This window comes from Lepisosteus platostomus, chromosome 22, assembly GCF_059453375.1.
Source record: "Lepisosteus platostomus isolate fLepPlt1 chromosome 22, fLepPlt1.hap1, whole genome shotgun sequence".
NCBI classification, from domain to species: Eukaryota; Metazoa; Chordata; class Actinopteri; order Semionotiformes; family Lepisosteidae; genus Lepisosteus; species Lepisosteus platostomus.
The window spans coordinates 7,898,872-7,915,739 of NC_142632.1; the positions used below are offsets into that span (position 1 = coordinate 7,898,872).

At 42.7% G+C, this 16,868-nt stretch overlaps 2 protein-coding genes across 9 annotated transcripts in view; one reads left to right on the forward strand and one right to left on the reverse strand.

Moving 5' to 3' along the window:
• LOC148643338 (von Willebrand factor A domain-containing protein 5A-like) overlaps window positions 1-1,239 on the reverse strand; it is a 69,703-nt gene extending 68,464 nt beyond the window's left edge. For 4 of the 8 annotated variants that reach the window (XR_015929105.1, XR_015929106.1, XM_088616510.1 and 1 more), the window contains exon 1: window positions 923-1,239. The gene's annotated coding sequence lies outside the window, so the exon portion shown is untranslated. The remainder of the gene's footprint in view (window positions 1-922) is intronic. The other 4 variants (XM_088616511.1, XM_088616515.1, XM_088616514.1 and 1 more) reach the window with 4 other exon arrangements.
• Window positions 1,240-8,641: 7,402 nt separating this feature from the next.
• mybbp1a (MYB binding protein (P160) 1a) overlaps window positions 8,642-16,868 on the forward strand; it is a 30,846-nt gene continuing 22,619 nt past the window's right edge. The window contains exons 1-8 of the mRNA XM_088616462.1: window positions 8,642-8,915; window positions 10,113-10,208; window positions 10,889-10,972; window positions 11,390-11,464; window positions 11,600-11,707; window positions 13,263-13,453; window positions 14,896-15,063; window positions 15,943-16,060. Coding sequence (XP_088472588.1) covers window positions 8,724-8,915; window positions 10,113-10,208; window positions 10,889-10,972; window positions 11,390-11,464; window positions 11,600-11,707; window positions 13,263-13,453; window positions 14,896-15,063; window positions 15,943-16,060 — 1,032 coding nt within the window. The 5' untranslated portion in view covers window positions 8,642-8,723. The remainder of the gene's footprint in view (window positions 8,916-10,112; window positions 10,209-10,888; window positions 10,973-11,389; window positions 11,465-11,599; window positions 11,708-13,262; window positions 13,454-14,895; window positions 15,064-15,942; window positions 16,061-16,868) is intronic.

Consider the following 16,868-nt stretch of genomic DNA (forward strand, 5'->3'; position numbering starts at 1 on the left):
GAAGACTGATCTTTCACGGTCTTGCTTTGATTTGTGAAATATTTCTTTATTTTTTAAAGACTTTTTGAATAAGACACCATTAGACACGCATTACACTGGGATAGGGGGATGCTCTTCTTGAGTAAATAGCGTCAGAAATAAAACAAACTAATCCCACGCATTACAGGCTGGATAATTGGAGACTAATTGAGTTTGTCTCTGTTGTTCTGCTTCCTATGGTCATATGCCGGTGGTTCGCGTGAACACCTATCGAGCAGTATTTCTCGCATTGTGAACTTATTGTAACGCTTACGGCCGACAGGCACTGTGTAAGAGCCGGCGTACCAGAGCAGGTGACGTCACCGCCCTTCCCTGTGATAGCAGGACTACAGCTAGTCGGCTGTAGAGAGATCTCGCTTTGGCTCACCATGCTGGGTCGCTGCAGAGTGACGCGGGAGTCCCGGGTTCGAGCCCCCGACGGTGGGGGGCCGACCTAATGCGGCAAAGGCGCCCGCCTGAGCCCCCGTTGCGTTACATTGTGTACAGAGCGGTCCTGCAGTATTCCAATTGGTGCGTAATTGCGCATCAATCAAAATGCTAAGGTTTTTTAAAAAAGACAATTAGCTTCCTGCTAAGTTTATGTAAAGGCTGCGAAAAAATTCACAAATCGCGGTCTTTAAATTAGTTTGGTTTGAAGGTTTTGTACGTTTTCCTTGCAAAGGTATTGACAACAGAATATTAGTGTGTTGGCAAAAGAAATGGCGAAAAAACGACGAAGTGAAGGCTGGGAAAACATTCACAAATCATCTTATACACAGTGCAAGTGTTTTCATAACTCTTCGTGAAAACGCTATTGACGTTCCAAAATGAATACCGAAGTTCGAGCTAATTTTACCGCGGTCCAAGTCCCGTCACCATACTTAATAAATTCAGAAATAGTTACCTGGCGTCCTTGCTATCGTGCAGTCTTCGGTTCCTGACCGTCTGAAACAGACTGTGGGATCCAAATATGAGAATGCGCAGAGATACAAAGATCTTATATTGAATCACGGTTTCGTAGCTCTCTGTAACGTTCGAGTTTCCAAGATAATATCAATGATAATATTAATCGCGGCCCTTTCGCACTTAAATACTAAGGAAAATCCGCAACTGGTGCAATTTCGGCTAGACGCAGCTCCGTCGTGTTCCCCTGCAAACCGCTTAGTGACTCATATCACTCGTTCGTGCCAGTTTGGCTCTGGCTCCTGATGTATTAAGCTGTTTGGGGAGTGTATGCCCAGACCTTTGCTGTATGAGGACGTGCCTGGCCGCATAAACAATACAGGAAAGTTATTCACAATATTGCAGTTTTCTTTCTGTTTAGAGCAGAAGGGAAGGCAGCGAATGCCTCTGTTAATACACTTAGTTTGGAACAATTGGAGTGTTCAAAGAGCACTTTTGGAAGTTGTAATCTACATCCAAATATTTCACGTGTAAACTTTACCATGATCTACACTTACATACTGTATACACTTTACCACGATGTAATCTTTCCTTTGTGATGAAATATGATTTAATATAGATAGATAGATACTTTATTGATCCCGTGAGGGAAATTGCAGTGCAACAGCAGCTTAACACACACAACACAGCCACAGTGTAACGAATTATATACTAATAGTACAATACATACAATACAATACAAGAGTTACTCACAGTCCGGACACACAAGAGGAAACTAGAACAGAACAGTACACAGAAAATCGTATCACACGTATGAATATAAATATAGATGTAACCATAGATATAAATATAAATATAAATGTATTGCACAGGTCCCTGGCATATATTGCACAAAAGTGGTTGTAAACGGGAAAAAGAAAAAGAAAAAGAAAGAGAACAGATGTAGCAGTATATGTGTATATGCGTTTAGTCCAGAAACAGGTCACTGTCGCTGTTGCCTCTGCCAAGACGCAAGGTGGATGCGTTGTACAGTCTTATGGCAGATGGCAAGAATGACCTCCTGTAGCGCTCCCTGTCGCACCGTGGATGAATCAGTCTATTGCTGAACGTGCTCTTCATTCCTGCAAGCCTGTCATAGAGGGGATGGGAGAAGTTGTCCATGATGGCCTCCAGTTTGGACATCATTCTCCTCTCAGCCACTACCTCCAAGGGGTCCAGGTCAGACCCAATGACAGAGCTCGCTCTCCTGATGAGCTTGTTCAGCCTTTTGGAATCTACTGCTCTAATCCCAGAGCCCCAGCACACCACTGCGTAGAAAATGGCACTCGCTACCACCGACTGATAAAACATGTGTAGCATCTTACTACACACATTGAAGGACCTGAGCCTCCTCAAGAAGTAAAGTCGGCTCTGTCCGTTCTTATAGATGGCCTCGATGTTCTTAGACCATTCCAGTCTATCGTCGATGTGCACTCCCAGGTACTTGTACGAGTCCACCATCTCCACGCCACTCCCATGGATGTAGACAGGAGTAGGTTTGACCTTTTTCCTCCTGAAATCTACCACCAGTTCCTTTGTCTTTGTAACATTCAGTTCCAAGTGGTTCACCCCACACCACTCCACAAAGCTGCTGACCAGTCCTCTGTACTCCTCCTCCTGCTCACCCTTGATACATCCCACAATTGCAGAGTCATCTGAGAACTTTTGCAGGTGGCATGACTTTGAGTTGTACTTAAAGTCCGAAGTATAGAGGGTGAAGAGGAATGGAGAAAGAACTGTCCCTTGAGGTGCCCCTGTGTTACTCACTACCAGTTCAGACACGCAGTTCTGAAGTCTCACAGACTGTGGTCTGCCCGTCAGGTAGTCAGTGATCCACGAGGTCATGGAGGCATCGACTTGCATCTCCTCCAGCTTCCTCCTTAGAAGTAAGGGCTGGATGGTATTGAAGGCACTGGAGAAGTCGAAAAACGTGATCCTTACAGTGTTGCCAGCCCTGTCCAGGTGTGAGTAGGCCCTTTGCAGCATGTAGATGATCGCATCCTCCACACCAACACTGGGCTGGTAGGCAAACTGTAGGGTGTCCAGTGATGAGCTGACCATGGGTCTCAGGTGGGATAAGACCAGCCTCTCCAGTGTCTTCATGATGTGAGAAGTCAGTGCAACTGGTCTGTAGTCGTTGAGGACAGAGGGGCGCCCTTTCTTTGGTACCGGGACCAGGCATGATGTCTTCCAGAGCACCGGGACTCTCTCCAAGCGCAGGCTCAGGTTGAACAGTCGCTGGAGCACTCCGCTCAGCTGATCAGCACAGGCCCTCAGAACTCTGGGACAGATGTTATCTGGTCCTGTGGCCTTACCCCCGTGCAGCCTCTTCAGCTCCTTCTTCACCTGGTCAGCTGTGATGGTCAGCCTGGCCCGGGGGATGATGCTCATAGTGCTTTCAGTGCCGGAGGTGTTAATGGCGGAGGTGTTGGAGAGTGGCAGCTGTGGGGGATGGGTGGGTGAGCAGCCGTCGGGGGTTGTAGCTGTAGGCGGCCATGTTTGTGGGGGGATGGAGGAGGTGTTGGGCAGTTGCAGCTGTGAAGGGTTAGGGAGCGTGTGGCTGTGGGGGGATGGGTGTTGCGCCACAGAGGACCCAGAATCAAACCTGTTAAAGAACTGGTTCAACTTGTTGGCCATCTCCAGGTTCCCTTCTGTTGCAACCCCAGCCTGTTTGAAGCCAGTGATCTCTCTCATGCTGCTCCATACATCTCTCACCCTATTCCTTTGCAGCTTGTCCTCTACCTTCCTCCTGTAGGCATCCTTGCTCTCTCTTAACTTCTGCTTTAGCTCCCTCTGTACACGCTTGACCTCTTCCTTATCTCCCCTCCTAAAGGCTCTCTTCTTGTCATTCAGAAGAGCCTTCAGGTCGCTGGTGATCCAGGGTTTGTTATTTGAAAAGCAGTGTACGTCTTTGGTGGGGATGGTGTTGTCTACGCAGAAGTTAATATAGTCAGTGACACAGTCCACCATGCTGTCTATGGTGTCTATATATGTGTAAGGTATTCATTTACATTTTTCTTTTATGTGCATTTAAAGTAATCCAATAAACATTTGATGTCGTCTTCAATCCTTGTACATTGGAATAAAACAGCTAACTCCCAAAATACAGGAAACACGTAAGTAAATGAGGGATACAAAGTACTGTATCTTGAAAGCAGGTCCTTCCACACAAGAGTAGTTCCTGATTGAATTAGGCAATTGACATCCCAGCATTCTTAGGGTCCTGGATAAAAATGCTGGGCAGGTGCCACGGAGAACCGGACTTCAGTGGATTGGGATCCTATGAGAGGTACTTCTGATATAGACGGTTCAGTGTTGAGACGGGAGGCGAAGGCGTGGTCGAGGACTAGGCTAGGAGGTCAAAATCCAGAAAGGTTCCTTGAGTTCGAAGGTACCAGATCGGGAGGCGAAGACATTGTCGAGAACAGGAGCTGGGGTCAAAATCCAGGAAGGTATTGAGAGTTCAAAGGTACCAAATCGGGAGGCGAAGTCCTAGTTGAGGAGAAGCATAGTCGAAATACCTGGTGTCTAGTAACAAGCAAAGTAGGGTTGGGAACATCCGAATACGGAGCTCAGTGAGGAGACCTCAATCATGAGCAAGGAAGGGAGGACTAGTGAGGGTTTAAATAGTGCTGAGTAGATTGGTGCATGGATGTTTAGGGAGAGAAGAGTTTGTGGGAATGTAGGAGTGCTTACATGCCCGAGTGCGAATCGTGACAGGCCCACCTACCCATTATTTTGGCTACAATGGTTAGAACAAGAGATCTCAGTGACTGTGAGAGAGGGGCTGATTGTTGGGGCATGTTTAGCAGGGGCTTCAATGCTGAACATGCTGATGTTTCATGAGAAACAGTGGCTGAGGTGATGTTGGCATGGGAGTCTGAGGTAAAGGTGTCATAAACGAGTGGTGTGAGACTGTATGGTCTGTCGAACTTCACAGAGAAAGGATGCAATGTTTGGGATGCAGTGCAAAAACCACATTGTGCCTAAAATTGAAAATGGGCAGTGGTCTACTGAGCAGTGGAAAAAGTCATAAGGGCAGATTAATTTTTCTTCACCCTGATCTCAACAAGTGGATGAGTACATGTTGGGCACACCAAAATCCGACTACAGGCTCAAGTACTTGTTTCCCCACGGTGAAGGGGGCACAGTTTAGGTCCACTTAACCCCTTAGAGGGCAAGGAAGCCATCCTGATCGATCAGTCCACTGCTGAAGCATTTCTATCCTGATGGGAGTGGACACTTCCAGGATGACCACGCTCCAATCCCTGGGTCACTGAAGGGTTTGATGTGCATGAAAATGCTGCACTCTGTATGCCATGGCCATCCCAGTCACCAGATCTCATGGAGAGAAGCTTGAGACACCATTTTCCCCACCACCATCAACAAAACATCAAATGATCTAATTTCTCATGGAAGAATGTCCCAGACACTTGTAGAATCTATGCCAAGGAACATTAAAGCTGTTCTGGTGGTTAATGGAGGCCCAGAGCCCTGTTAAGATGCTCATGTTGGCGTTTCCTTTATTTTGGCAAATTGTATATACTGTAGAATTCTAACAGACTGAAATCAAGACATATTTTATTTTACCTTTATTTACACGTTGCAAAAAATCACCAATCTGAAAACCAAACACTCTACTTTGGAAAAGTAATTCCAAATGAGAATTTAGAAAAATGAGTTGGATAAGTGAACACGCCCCTGAGTTAGTACTTGGTGGCAGCACCATTTGCTTGAGTTACAGTCATATCATTCTGTTCTGGATAGGTCTGTACCAACGTCTGCCCATTCCTCCTTACAGGACTGTTCCAGCTCAGTCCAACTGAGAGGACACTGCTGATGGACTGAACCTCTAAGTCATTCCACAGATTTTTAATTGGATTAGGTCAGGGTCTCTGACTCAACCACTCAAGGATGTTCAGGATGTTTAGGCAAGGCTAATCTTTTCTAAGATCATGATGATTGTTTCCCAGTCCCTGGGTACTACTCCTGTCTTAAGTGACTGTTGGAAGAGTTGCATCAATGGCTTCTGAATAATACATGTATTGTACTCAAGGAAACAAGATCTACAACAGTACAGTTGTTAAAAAGGTGAAGACCAGTCAAGAAAGTTTATTTGTGGATTAACACAGGGATATGTACTTGGACACTGCTCTTTTACATTAAATTTGGAGAAATAGCAAACAATGTGGAAGAAGCAAATATAATTTAAAGAGCTTTAGATACCTGTAGACAATGTACTACTGTAATGCCACTAGGGGGTGTCATCCCTGAGGCACAGTACAGACTTTATAGACTCCTTTGCATGCATAAAGATGGCCACATGAGAATGCCAGCACCTAAAATGGTGACACAGCCTATACAAGTTGCCTATACAAGGTAATCAAGTTACTATACAGCCTATACAAGATAATCAAGTAGCTAGCAGGCACACCTGCTGTAAAGGATGGCTTGCAGACGATAGGTCAATATGATACAACTGCTTTGCTTTGCTAGATGTTAACACCTATTTATATAATCCTGAGGTAGAATTGAACTATGAGATGACCTGAAGCTAAGTGAATGAATGGTATTAAATGAGGTAAAACTGCCCTGTATCAAAGGCTGTCCTGTATTATAACTGTTGTGCTATTTCAAAACAGGTAAAAAAAACACTGCTATAGCTGAAGCCTGGGGGGAAAAAATGTTTATGGACAGACCAAGAAGGAAGACAGTGAACACAAGACCCGAGGTAAACCAACAGAGTTGTACAAAAGGTTAAAAAGAAAACAAAAGGAGAATAAATGGAAAACAGATCACAGGCAGGAGGTCACAGAGTAAAATGCAGACTTGGCAAAGCCAGTTTAGATTGTGATCTTGGAGAGATTTTTTGTTATAATTTAAATGAAAGAAGGCATTGAAGAAAGAATCTAAAATCCTATATATATATATTGCAACAAAGCATTTAAGTGATAAAGCAAATATGTGTATCACCAGCTGGGAAAGCCATATCAGTATCTAAAAGAGACACAAAGCACAGCTGCAAGGTACAGACCGAACACTCTTTATTTATAGCACTGAAAATCTCACAAAATCCTGAGCTCCTCAATAGTCCCTCACTAACAAAACCAGGCAACTAAGCTCCTTACCAGTTTCCAAAACCATTTCGGCTAAACTCTTCACTAAAGCTCAGTCTCCCTCTGAGACACTTCATAAAAGTCACATTCAAAGTTACTCACTGTTTCAGCATTTTGGTCAGATGCTCCTTCTACAGCTGGTCATTCCACACACAAACTCCATGTTTTCCAGAAAGCAGGCAAGGTTGACCTAGCAAGCTTCCTGTTTTTGAAAGTGTCATCTGACCAATTTGTCTTCCAGCACCTGTGAGCCAGACAAGGGCCTCCATCTTGTCTGAACCTGTTGTACTATCAAAGGCATCATGCAGTAGAGGTGCTTGTACTCACAGCTCCACAGTTCCCAATAGGCTCCCAGTCCCTTATAAGATGCAAAACTCTTCCAATGCTCCTTGAGAGAAGCAGAACTAAAGAATACATTAAAGGGTCCATAAAAACGAAGGTAGGAATCCATACTGAAGCGATAAATAATGACACCTTTCCCAGTAACACGTTTGGCCCTGCTGCTTTAATGAGGGAAAAGACTGAAGCCCAAGTCACTGACTGATGTTTAATGGAAAGAGAAATCAGAGTAAGAGATTGAGCCATTAATGTGAGGGACTTGAAATTCTGCGGAGCTGAACCATTAATTGTGTATTGTAAAAGCATTTTGGAGAGAGAAATCGGCATTGGTTGCATTTAACGTCAACCAGACAACTCTGATAATTCATTATGAAGCTACATCTAGGTGTTTTTGTTCATGGAATATTATTTTAGATAAGAGCATCAGAAAGGCAACAGATAAGAGAAAGCCATCGAGCTCAGCTTTCTTTTTCCACCAAGGAAGGGTGTTCCAGAAGCCCACCACTGTCATCAGCCACTGTGAGAAGCCCAGTATTTCCTATTATTATATATTAACAGTTTTTGTTTTGCTGCCTACACTTGTCTACATTAAATGCCACCTGTGAATGTTTGCCCAGTCTTTTTTTTTTTCCCCATTGTGCAGTATTAGTTTGTTTCCCTGCGTTGGAATTGCTGTGGTTTACCTAGGGGTGTACGGATGGTACTATGGGGAGTGTAGTGTAGTAAAATATTTTGAAAATAGCAGATCAGAATGGCAAGTCAGCTTTCTCGAATGCTTTCTTAACATAATTAGCCTTGTAAAAATTTAAATTCATTAACTAAATAGTGGGGAAAGTAGAGTGAGCACTAGTGTAAAGACTCTGGATTATTTAAAACATAAAAATAATCAAACCTAATGACGAACCCTATATTCTCCACAGAATTAGGCCATTGGGAACTGTAACATTCCAAAGCTATTATAAGCAGCTCTCTAGAAAGGCAACTCACATATATCATACCCATATATCATACTTAAAAGATCCTTTCCACGGTACAAAATGTGAACTTCACTTTTGCACTAACTATACCAAAATCTCAGTGACTGATAAAAAGCAAATGTTATATCTTTCATGAATGGAAAAACAATGTACGAGGTACCAAACCTTAAAATTCTGGAACCCTTATTCTGTGGATTAATTTAACACGAACCTTCCAGCCTGCTGCACGCTGAGCGCTCTTCCGATTGACCGGAACACGTGGGTTCCTGCTACAATGCGATCGTTGCTGTAACACGTTTTCTGCTGAAGTGCTGCCGATATTGATATTTACATGGCAGCAGCGGTTGCTAGCATGGGGGAGATAGAAACCGAGCCGGTGCGGCCCAAAGTGACCGATGCCAAAGGAATCCTCCAGCAGAATCGAGAGTTCCTTGATTTTTTTTGGGATATCGTGAAACCGGAGCAAGAAATACGATTAAAAGCCATCGAAGATCTGATCTGCTATCTGAAAAACAGCGAGAAGGTAGGACTGTAATGATTATTTACGTACATTGCTATAATAGGTTTCCTGGGTTTTTGATAGAATTAGGGATATATTTAGGGGGCAAATACAAATTAATTTTAAAACAAAATGTTCAACGAGACTTTTCAGGAGTTTTGTGCATACACAAGACTTTCCAGACTTGGTTTAACCACGTGGGTTTTGGTGACACTCATGGGCTTCCTTTGGCTCTTGATAAAACGTCTTTTTAGGACCTGCTATAAGGACCTTAAAATGTAGTAGTTATGCTAAGCGAATCAGCAGCAAGTTCTTAAAAGTTTGCCCAGAATCTCAGTTGTTAAAAGAAAGTTGATTTTTATTTTGTTGTTTTTGATTACTTGTCAATGCTGCGAGACATTTGATATGTCTTTGCTTTGTGTGCATTTTATTTTTGTGCATTTTTAATAATGTTACTCAAGGTTTAACATACGTTTTCAGCAGTTTTATCATTTCGATATTTTTTTCAATTAATGTTTTTACTTCTGTGTTTGGTTAGGAATTTTGTTTATTCCTCTTGCATTCTTATTATTTGATAAACAACGAGCTTTTATTAAGAAGCTTGTCGAGGACTGTATTTGCAATGAATAAATAATTGACTCGCCTAACCCAGTGAGTAACGTTGGTTAGCTATGCATTTTCATTGCAGGAATGTTAAAGAGCTGATGGGGAATGATTTAGTTTGATGCCTTTGATGTCAAATTAACTTTGTACAGTTTTATACAGCTTGGAATGGTCTTGAATGAACTTTGCTTAATGGTATAAGAGCACTATCTCACCCAGGGCGTGAACTCACAATTATTCAGGTACAAGTCTAGAGGTCTGACCACTCCTGCACACTTCAGTGGTAGTGTTTTATTTAGGCAGCATTGCTATTGTGGAGGAGTGGTGAGGAGGTGTTTGTGGTTCAGATCCTAGTGGGACACAGCAGTTGTACCATTTAGCATAGTGCATCCCTCAGATTTCTCTATTAAATTGCCAAGTTCTTTACATTTGGACAAAAGTGTCAACCAAATAAAACACATTATTCTTCCTTTTTATAGTTTGACCCTGTAGGTCTTCCCATGCGGAAATAATTAGGTACTTGTTTTTTACATCTGGGTGATCTGTGCCCCACAAAGGGTCTCTGGGTGTGAGAGTGATGGGCTAATCTTCTCTTCCCTCTTTTGCTCTCCCTCCCAGCCGGATGAGCTGAAATACACCCTGAAGCGACTGGTGGACGGGCTGTCCCACACTAGAGAGACTGCGCGGCCTGGCTTCAGCTTGGCTCTGGCCCAGGTCAGTGTCCTCCACAGCTGTCTCTGAGTGTGTGTCAGGAAATGAAGAATCACAGCTTAAACATCGTGTTAGAACCTGTTAGTAGGTAAAAAACAAGTAACACGAGCAGTGCTTCTTACTGCCAAGTTAAAGAAGTTGTCCAGCACTGAACAACATAAGGATGATTACTTAGGAGAGGAAGCTATTCTACCCCATTTGCTAGGAGTATGATCCAAGGATCCCATCCAGCTGTTTCTTAAAGGATGCCAAAGGATCACCTTCACATGGCTGGGCAACCTGTTCCATAACTCTTAAGAGTAAAGACCTGTTTCCTTTTTTCTCTGTTTTATATATGCTTCGACCTAATTTTCACTGGTATCCTATGGGTTACGTTACAAATACAAGTAAAACAGACTAGAAAATAATCACGCTTGTTACAGGATAATTATACATGACTTAGAGTTCGAGAATTTCCAGCCCGAATGCTCGGCCACCTGAATTCTTTCTCTGCACCCTGAAGATGTTTTTTTGTCCTGCAGCAGAAGGCTGTGAGAGTGTCTGAGCTGTATGGAACTCAAATGCATTTGCATTACAGTTACATTGAAATGCAACTTGTGTTTTTCAACAGCCGGGTTCACTGTGATGATTGTGTTGTACTCTTTCATAGTAACCCAGACATAAACATATGGTGTTTATTGCAGGTCCTGCAGGTGTTTGAGGAGATCCCACTGCAGACAACACTGGACCATATTAAGGAAAAGAACAACCTGGAGACAGTGAAGAAGGTCAGGAAACAGTCTTTCCACACTCCCGACTGGATACCTAGAGCTCCCAAGTACCACATTCTTGCCATGGAGTCCTCTCCTGTCCATGGTCTCCTGATCTGATGTAGATGGTCTTCCTAGCCATGGAGATGTCTGGAAAGTTTGTGGAAAAATTACATTAAACTCTAAAGTATTGGGACAGAAATGTCAACTAAATACTGAAGGAAAGGTCTAATTAAATACTGACGGTCTTAATGTGGAAAGCGATGAAGATGGCTATGTGTTCTCAGAACGGGTTTTAGTAATTAGTAAACCTTCTGCCAGCTTCTGAAAATTAGGACGTTTTATTGGATTTTAAGACTTGGGAAACGGGTAGATCCAGCTCTGTTGCCTTGGTTATTTCTCTGATGGCCTCACCTGATTTTTATTATTCCTCAGAAACTCAGAAGAAATGCTGCATTTGGGAATTTCTTCGGAGTGTTGGCTTTGTCCCAGTCGGGACGCCTCCCTAAGGTAACTTAAGTTTTGGAAAACGCTGTTGTTGAGGGCTGTGTATTCAGCTCACTAGAGATTGAGCTCATGGGGGAGTGAGGTAGTTTCCCAGTTTAATACACAAATGTCTCAGGCCTGCCTGTGTGTTGCTGACAGGAGCCCAAAGTGGTCCTGGAGTGTGTGAAGCTGCTGCAGAGCCTGGACCAGTTCAGAGAGCACCTGAAGGATCTGCCCAGGAAGACCATGGTGGACATCCTGTCTGAGGTGAGCCTTCAGGCCTGCAGTAACACTGCTGCAGAGTGACGCTCAACTGTTTCCTTCCTGTGGTGACTTGTGTTGGCTATGACGTGTTGCTTTTGGCTCTCTGTGGAGATTATAGTGGATAAACAAATTCCTTTCTTCAAGAACAGCATTTCTCCAGCAAGGAATTCAGTGACTGGTTCTATGAAATTGGTTAATGTCCTTTAAATGTCCATCCTTTAAAGATGTTGCACAAAGCAGTAGAACACAGTACAGTCAGTGCTGTAGTGAAGGGACAAGGAATTCATGCATTGATTCTGTGCCAACTCAGTTGCTTGATGTTAATTGAATTAATGTTAAAGGGCTTGTATAAACCTCATATAAAATGTCCCAACTGATGCCCTGTCATTATACTATCCCAGATTTTCAATTATGAAATTGCAGTCTGCAGTTCAGTTTTCAATACTAATTTGGAAAAACCTTCCCTGTCCCCTGGCAACATTCCTCAGTGGAAATGCTCCAAGTGGCCAGTATGTGTCACTTCTTCTGGAGATCAAACTAGATTTAAAATGCTTCCTGAGAAACAAGTCATTTGCATTTCAGGCTGAAACAGTTCTGGTTGGTGTGTGATGGCTGCAGGACCCTGCAGCTGCCAGACACTCACACAGTCAGTCTCCTTACAGAAGGTCCAGTCTCCTGGCTTTGTGGTCATTACTGCCACATATTGGAAGACCAAGTGTCAGTCACAAAGCAATGAAATAACAGTCAGGAGGTTTGCCCCTGCAATCATGTCAACAGCTGTCAAGCTGGACTGGTCAAAAACATGTCGATAATGTGCCTGTCAAGACAAACCACAGCTGTCAATGACTGACCTCAAAGTTTACTGAAAATATTTCAAAGATTGAAAGCTCATTTGGAAAACAACTTTATTAAGTCTGTAAAAAGACGAATTTATGAATAACATTATTTGCTGTTTAATAACACTTACTGTAAATCTCATGAGTTCATGGAAAATTTCCAGTTTACGAAAGAGTTCTTATTTACTATCCATGATCTTTTCTAATGCAGGCTAAGAGGCCATTCTGTCTCCCACGCATTGTCACAGCCCCGACAGATCAGACTGTGTTCAGTGAAAATCTCCTTTTTAAAGTGTTTGCTGAACAGTATGTGCTGATGAATGCCAGTAGTCATATTGAATAAAGCTTATAAGGTTGGCTTCCCCCAACACTTATAGATAGATATCAGGTCAGAGAGAAAATATGTTGAAGTCATTGATCCTGTGACAAGCATATTTTCTTTTTATGTGACTTGAAACTTGGACAACACTCCGTGTTGCTGTTTATTTAAGTAAAATCACATTTTATGAAAGTTGTGTTTGTCTTCTGAAATTTTCCAGCCTTTTTATTGCTCTTGCAGTCCCTGACACAGCTTCCAAGCAATCCTGGCTCCTTCCCTGCTCGTTTGAAGCAGTAGAGGTGGCATGTTCGGAGCACGGTTTCCAGATGAGTTCCACCCTGTAGCAGCTCCATATTGAGGAGCTATTTCTTCCGACAAACTCTTGTGTCTTTTTTTTCTCCAGACTCCAGAGGCAGTGTTTGAAGAGGTGCTGTTGGGGGCGCTGCAGAGCGACCTGTCCTCAGCGTTCAGCACCCCAGAGCGGCTGCACCTCCTGCTGGTCGGCATCCAGAAGTTCCCAAGCGTGCTGAAGCCTAAGAAACTGAAGAAGCTCCTGGGGACGTCCACAGTGGTCACAATGGAAAACATCCCAAAGTAAGAACCTTACTATCTCGTTGGCTCCAGGCCTCTAGGGTCTGTAAATAGGGTTGCTGGGTGGCAATTAGATAATTAGATTATTGGTGATGGTTCTCACCTGGCATTAATTACTGATGTGTGAGCTATAAAAGGTCTCATGGTGTTAGTCGGTAGTTGGGGTTTTTAGAGCAGTCTAGAGGAGTTGCTCTACAGTTTCTGTTGAATACTTTGCAGTAAAGAAATCTGGACTCTTCACTGTCTTCACCGTATAACACATGCGACATTTCAGAAGGAGCAGACTTCACTTACATCTATAGTGCTGTAGAGTTTGAGCAATTTATTTAAAACTTATTTCAATGTCTTGAAATAATGTAATGAATTTCCATTTCTTTCCTGTAAACGGTCCTCTCGGTTGTGAAAGTTCATGTTTAAAATGTTCAACACGATCAATCCTCATTTAAAATGTTGAACCATGCAAACATCAAAAACGGCTCTTGCTTCCGTTTCAATGGGTTTCTATTCCTTCACTTTTCCCATTATACTGATCAAGTGTCATTTTCAGTGTAAGTGAGTCGATGCCTGTTTTTTAATTAATGTGGCATGAGGTCAAATAAAAATCAACGGTTATTTTACGAACCAACAAAGCAGATTATTGAGAACAGGGCATTCGAAGCAGCAGTGCTTCTGTTTTTTGGGGTGAGTTTGTTTTGTGCTTTATACTTGAAAGACGTGTGTCTGAAAATAAAGAGCAGGGTTCTGGCGGTGTATTGCAGGGTAAGGCAAGCTTGGTTTTTTCATTCTGTTGTAGTGGCACATGTGATCCAACAGTGCTGAGAGCTCACTGGCCTGACTTTTGTATTATATATCAGTTTCAGTCAGACTTGTGGTGCAATCACACAGATGAATCTCGATTTAAGGAAGTTTAAAATGAGAGGAGTCCTGTTTCCCCATCTTGATTCAAGGATATTATCCAGCGATTTCTTAAACGATCACAGGCTTTTTATTTCAACAGCATGGCTGGGCAGTTTGTTCTGGATATCCTGCTTCAGTCCCAAATACATTCAGTGTTAAGTTCCCCTTGTGTTCTCAGATCTGTGTTCCACCGTTTGCTCCTGAAGTAGCTCACGTGGTTGGCTTTGTTGGATTTGAAATGCTTCTCTCAAGCCCCCTTGTAGTCTGTTTGAGACTAGAGAGATTTAAGAACCTTTAATATTAGATAAGACATTACTTTAAAGCAAAGAATTAACATCGTTGTGCATCTTCAAACCAATTTACAGAAGCAATATCCTGTTTGTGATATGTTGTCTAATAATTTAGTGAGAAATTGTTTAAGTAGGCTCTCCAACTTCTTCACAGAATTCTGTGGGGTTTTTTTTGGAGGTTCAAAATGCTGGATCGGGTGTGGTTGTTCAGATTGTGCCCTGTTCCTCATAACAATTTCTCACCTGTCTTCTTTCCAGGCTGATAGAGGTGTTAAAAATGGCAGCCAAGTCCGTGAAGAAGGACCAGACTCTTCCTCCCGTGGGTCTAGACCTGTTACAGATAGCTCTCAGGGAGGACAGCTTCGAGCTCTTATGGAGAGAAGCTGTCGTCAATGGTCTGCTGTTAGATCAGTCAGGACCCAGCAGGTAAGGATTTCAAAAGGGCAAAATGTGATGCGCTTTAATCTATGAAAGTAACCTGACCTTGTCATATCTCGCAGTCAGATCTGGAGGAAACATCAGACTTGGAGAAATGTTTCTTAAGAAAAATGAGAGAGCACACTATTATTAATACAAGAAAGGTTTTGAATAAAACAACATTCACTTTCTGTATCCTTATAAATTAACTTGGTGATTCTTCTGGTCCTGGTCTGCCACAACGGTTAAGTCACTAATAAAGTCTTTAAGAGAGGATGGTCTAGTTTTCATTCTTCTTGAACCATCACTAAAGTCCAAGAATTAAAGATTCTTTGATTCTGTTTTAATATAAATATTAGTTTTGTCTGATTGTTTCCTCAGAACAGCTTTCAGAGACTGGCGGTGGACTGTGGTATCTGCTGCTGTAGTGTCCTGTAGTGTATTGAAAGGCGGTACCTTGCTCAGATCGGTTCTCATGGTGAAGCCTGGCAATGTCTGTATAGACAAAATTAGTGCCGACATTTTCAAAAGTTTAAATTTTGACAGAAGTCTAACATTGTGGGATCAGGTAGACAGTTTTACTAAAAGCGCAATTTAAAAGAAGAATCACCATAATCTTGTGTATGTTTAATATGAACAATTTTATTTTTATATCTAAAAGCAGCTGCACCAAAAAAATGCTACAGTTTGTGTGGGAATGTTCTTTTATTTGTCATTTGTCATGAGTCACTCTCCCGATCAAGTATCTGTGACAAATGGTGTGGTGGGATCCGGTCTGGATCATGATCTTGTCACACTTAAAAACACGCCATGTGCAAAAGCCATCTGTTGGGTGGCACCCATGAGTCCGGCAGCACCTGACGCTCTGCCTTTCTCCCTGCTCCAAAGCTACATGTGTTACCGGCTGCTGGGCAGTGCGCTGCCGATGCTGTCCCTGCCACAGCTGCGCCATGTGCTGACGGGGGAGGTGATGAGGCACTACGGGGAGCACGTGGTGTCTGCTCAGGTTAGTGGTTCACTCGTGTTGGAACCTTTAACTCGTGTTTAACCTTCATGACACAGCCCTGGTCAGTTTATTCAAGGACACAGAAAACCATCATGGGCCCATTCTAAATGATGTTACTAACTGGTGCAGCGGGTTCTCCCTGAACTTAAATGTTTCAAAAACAATGGAACTGGTTATTGATTTTAGGAAAAATACCACACCCTCTCAACCCACTATAATTGATGGTCAGCCTGTTGAAATTGTCGATGACTATAAGGACTTGGGACTGGTCATTGACAAAAACCTAAAATGGGACAAATGTTGTGACAAGGTCTATAAAAAAGGACGACAGAGACTCTTCTTTCTTAGAAAACTTGGCTGCTTTAAGGTAGATAAAACTGTCCTTACACTTTTCTACAAATCACTCATTGAAAGTGTCTCAACATACTGCATCACTTGCTGGTGTGGCAACATGAGTACCAGTAACTGTAATAGCCTGGTAAATTAGTGAATATAAATGGCAAAATAATCAGGAATAATCAAATCCACTTAAGCATCCTTTACAAACAGAGGGTGACTAAGAAAGCCAAAAGCATCGGGGAGTGTGTGTCTCACCCCCTCCATTGCGAATTCATACTTCTCCCATCTGGGAGACGCCTCTGTGCCCCCAGGTGTAAAACCAAGAGACTCAGGGAATCTTTCTTTCCCACTGCTATTGCACTCTTAAACAATGCAAAGTAACTACCTTGTCTCTTGTTTCTTTTCTCCTGTAACACTTCTGTATTCTCTTCCCTTTTAATGATTTTTATTTGGCATTGTGTTGTGTTTG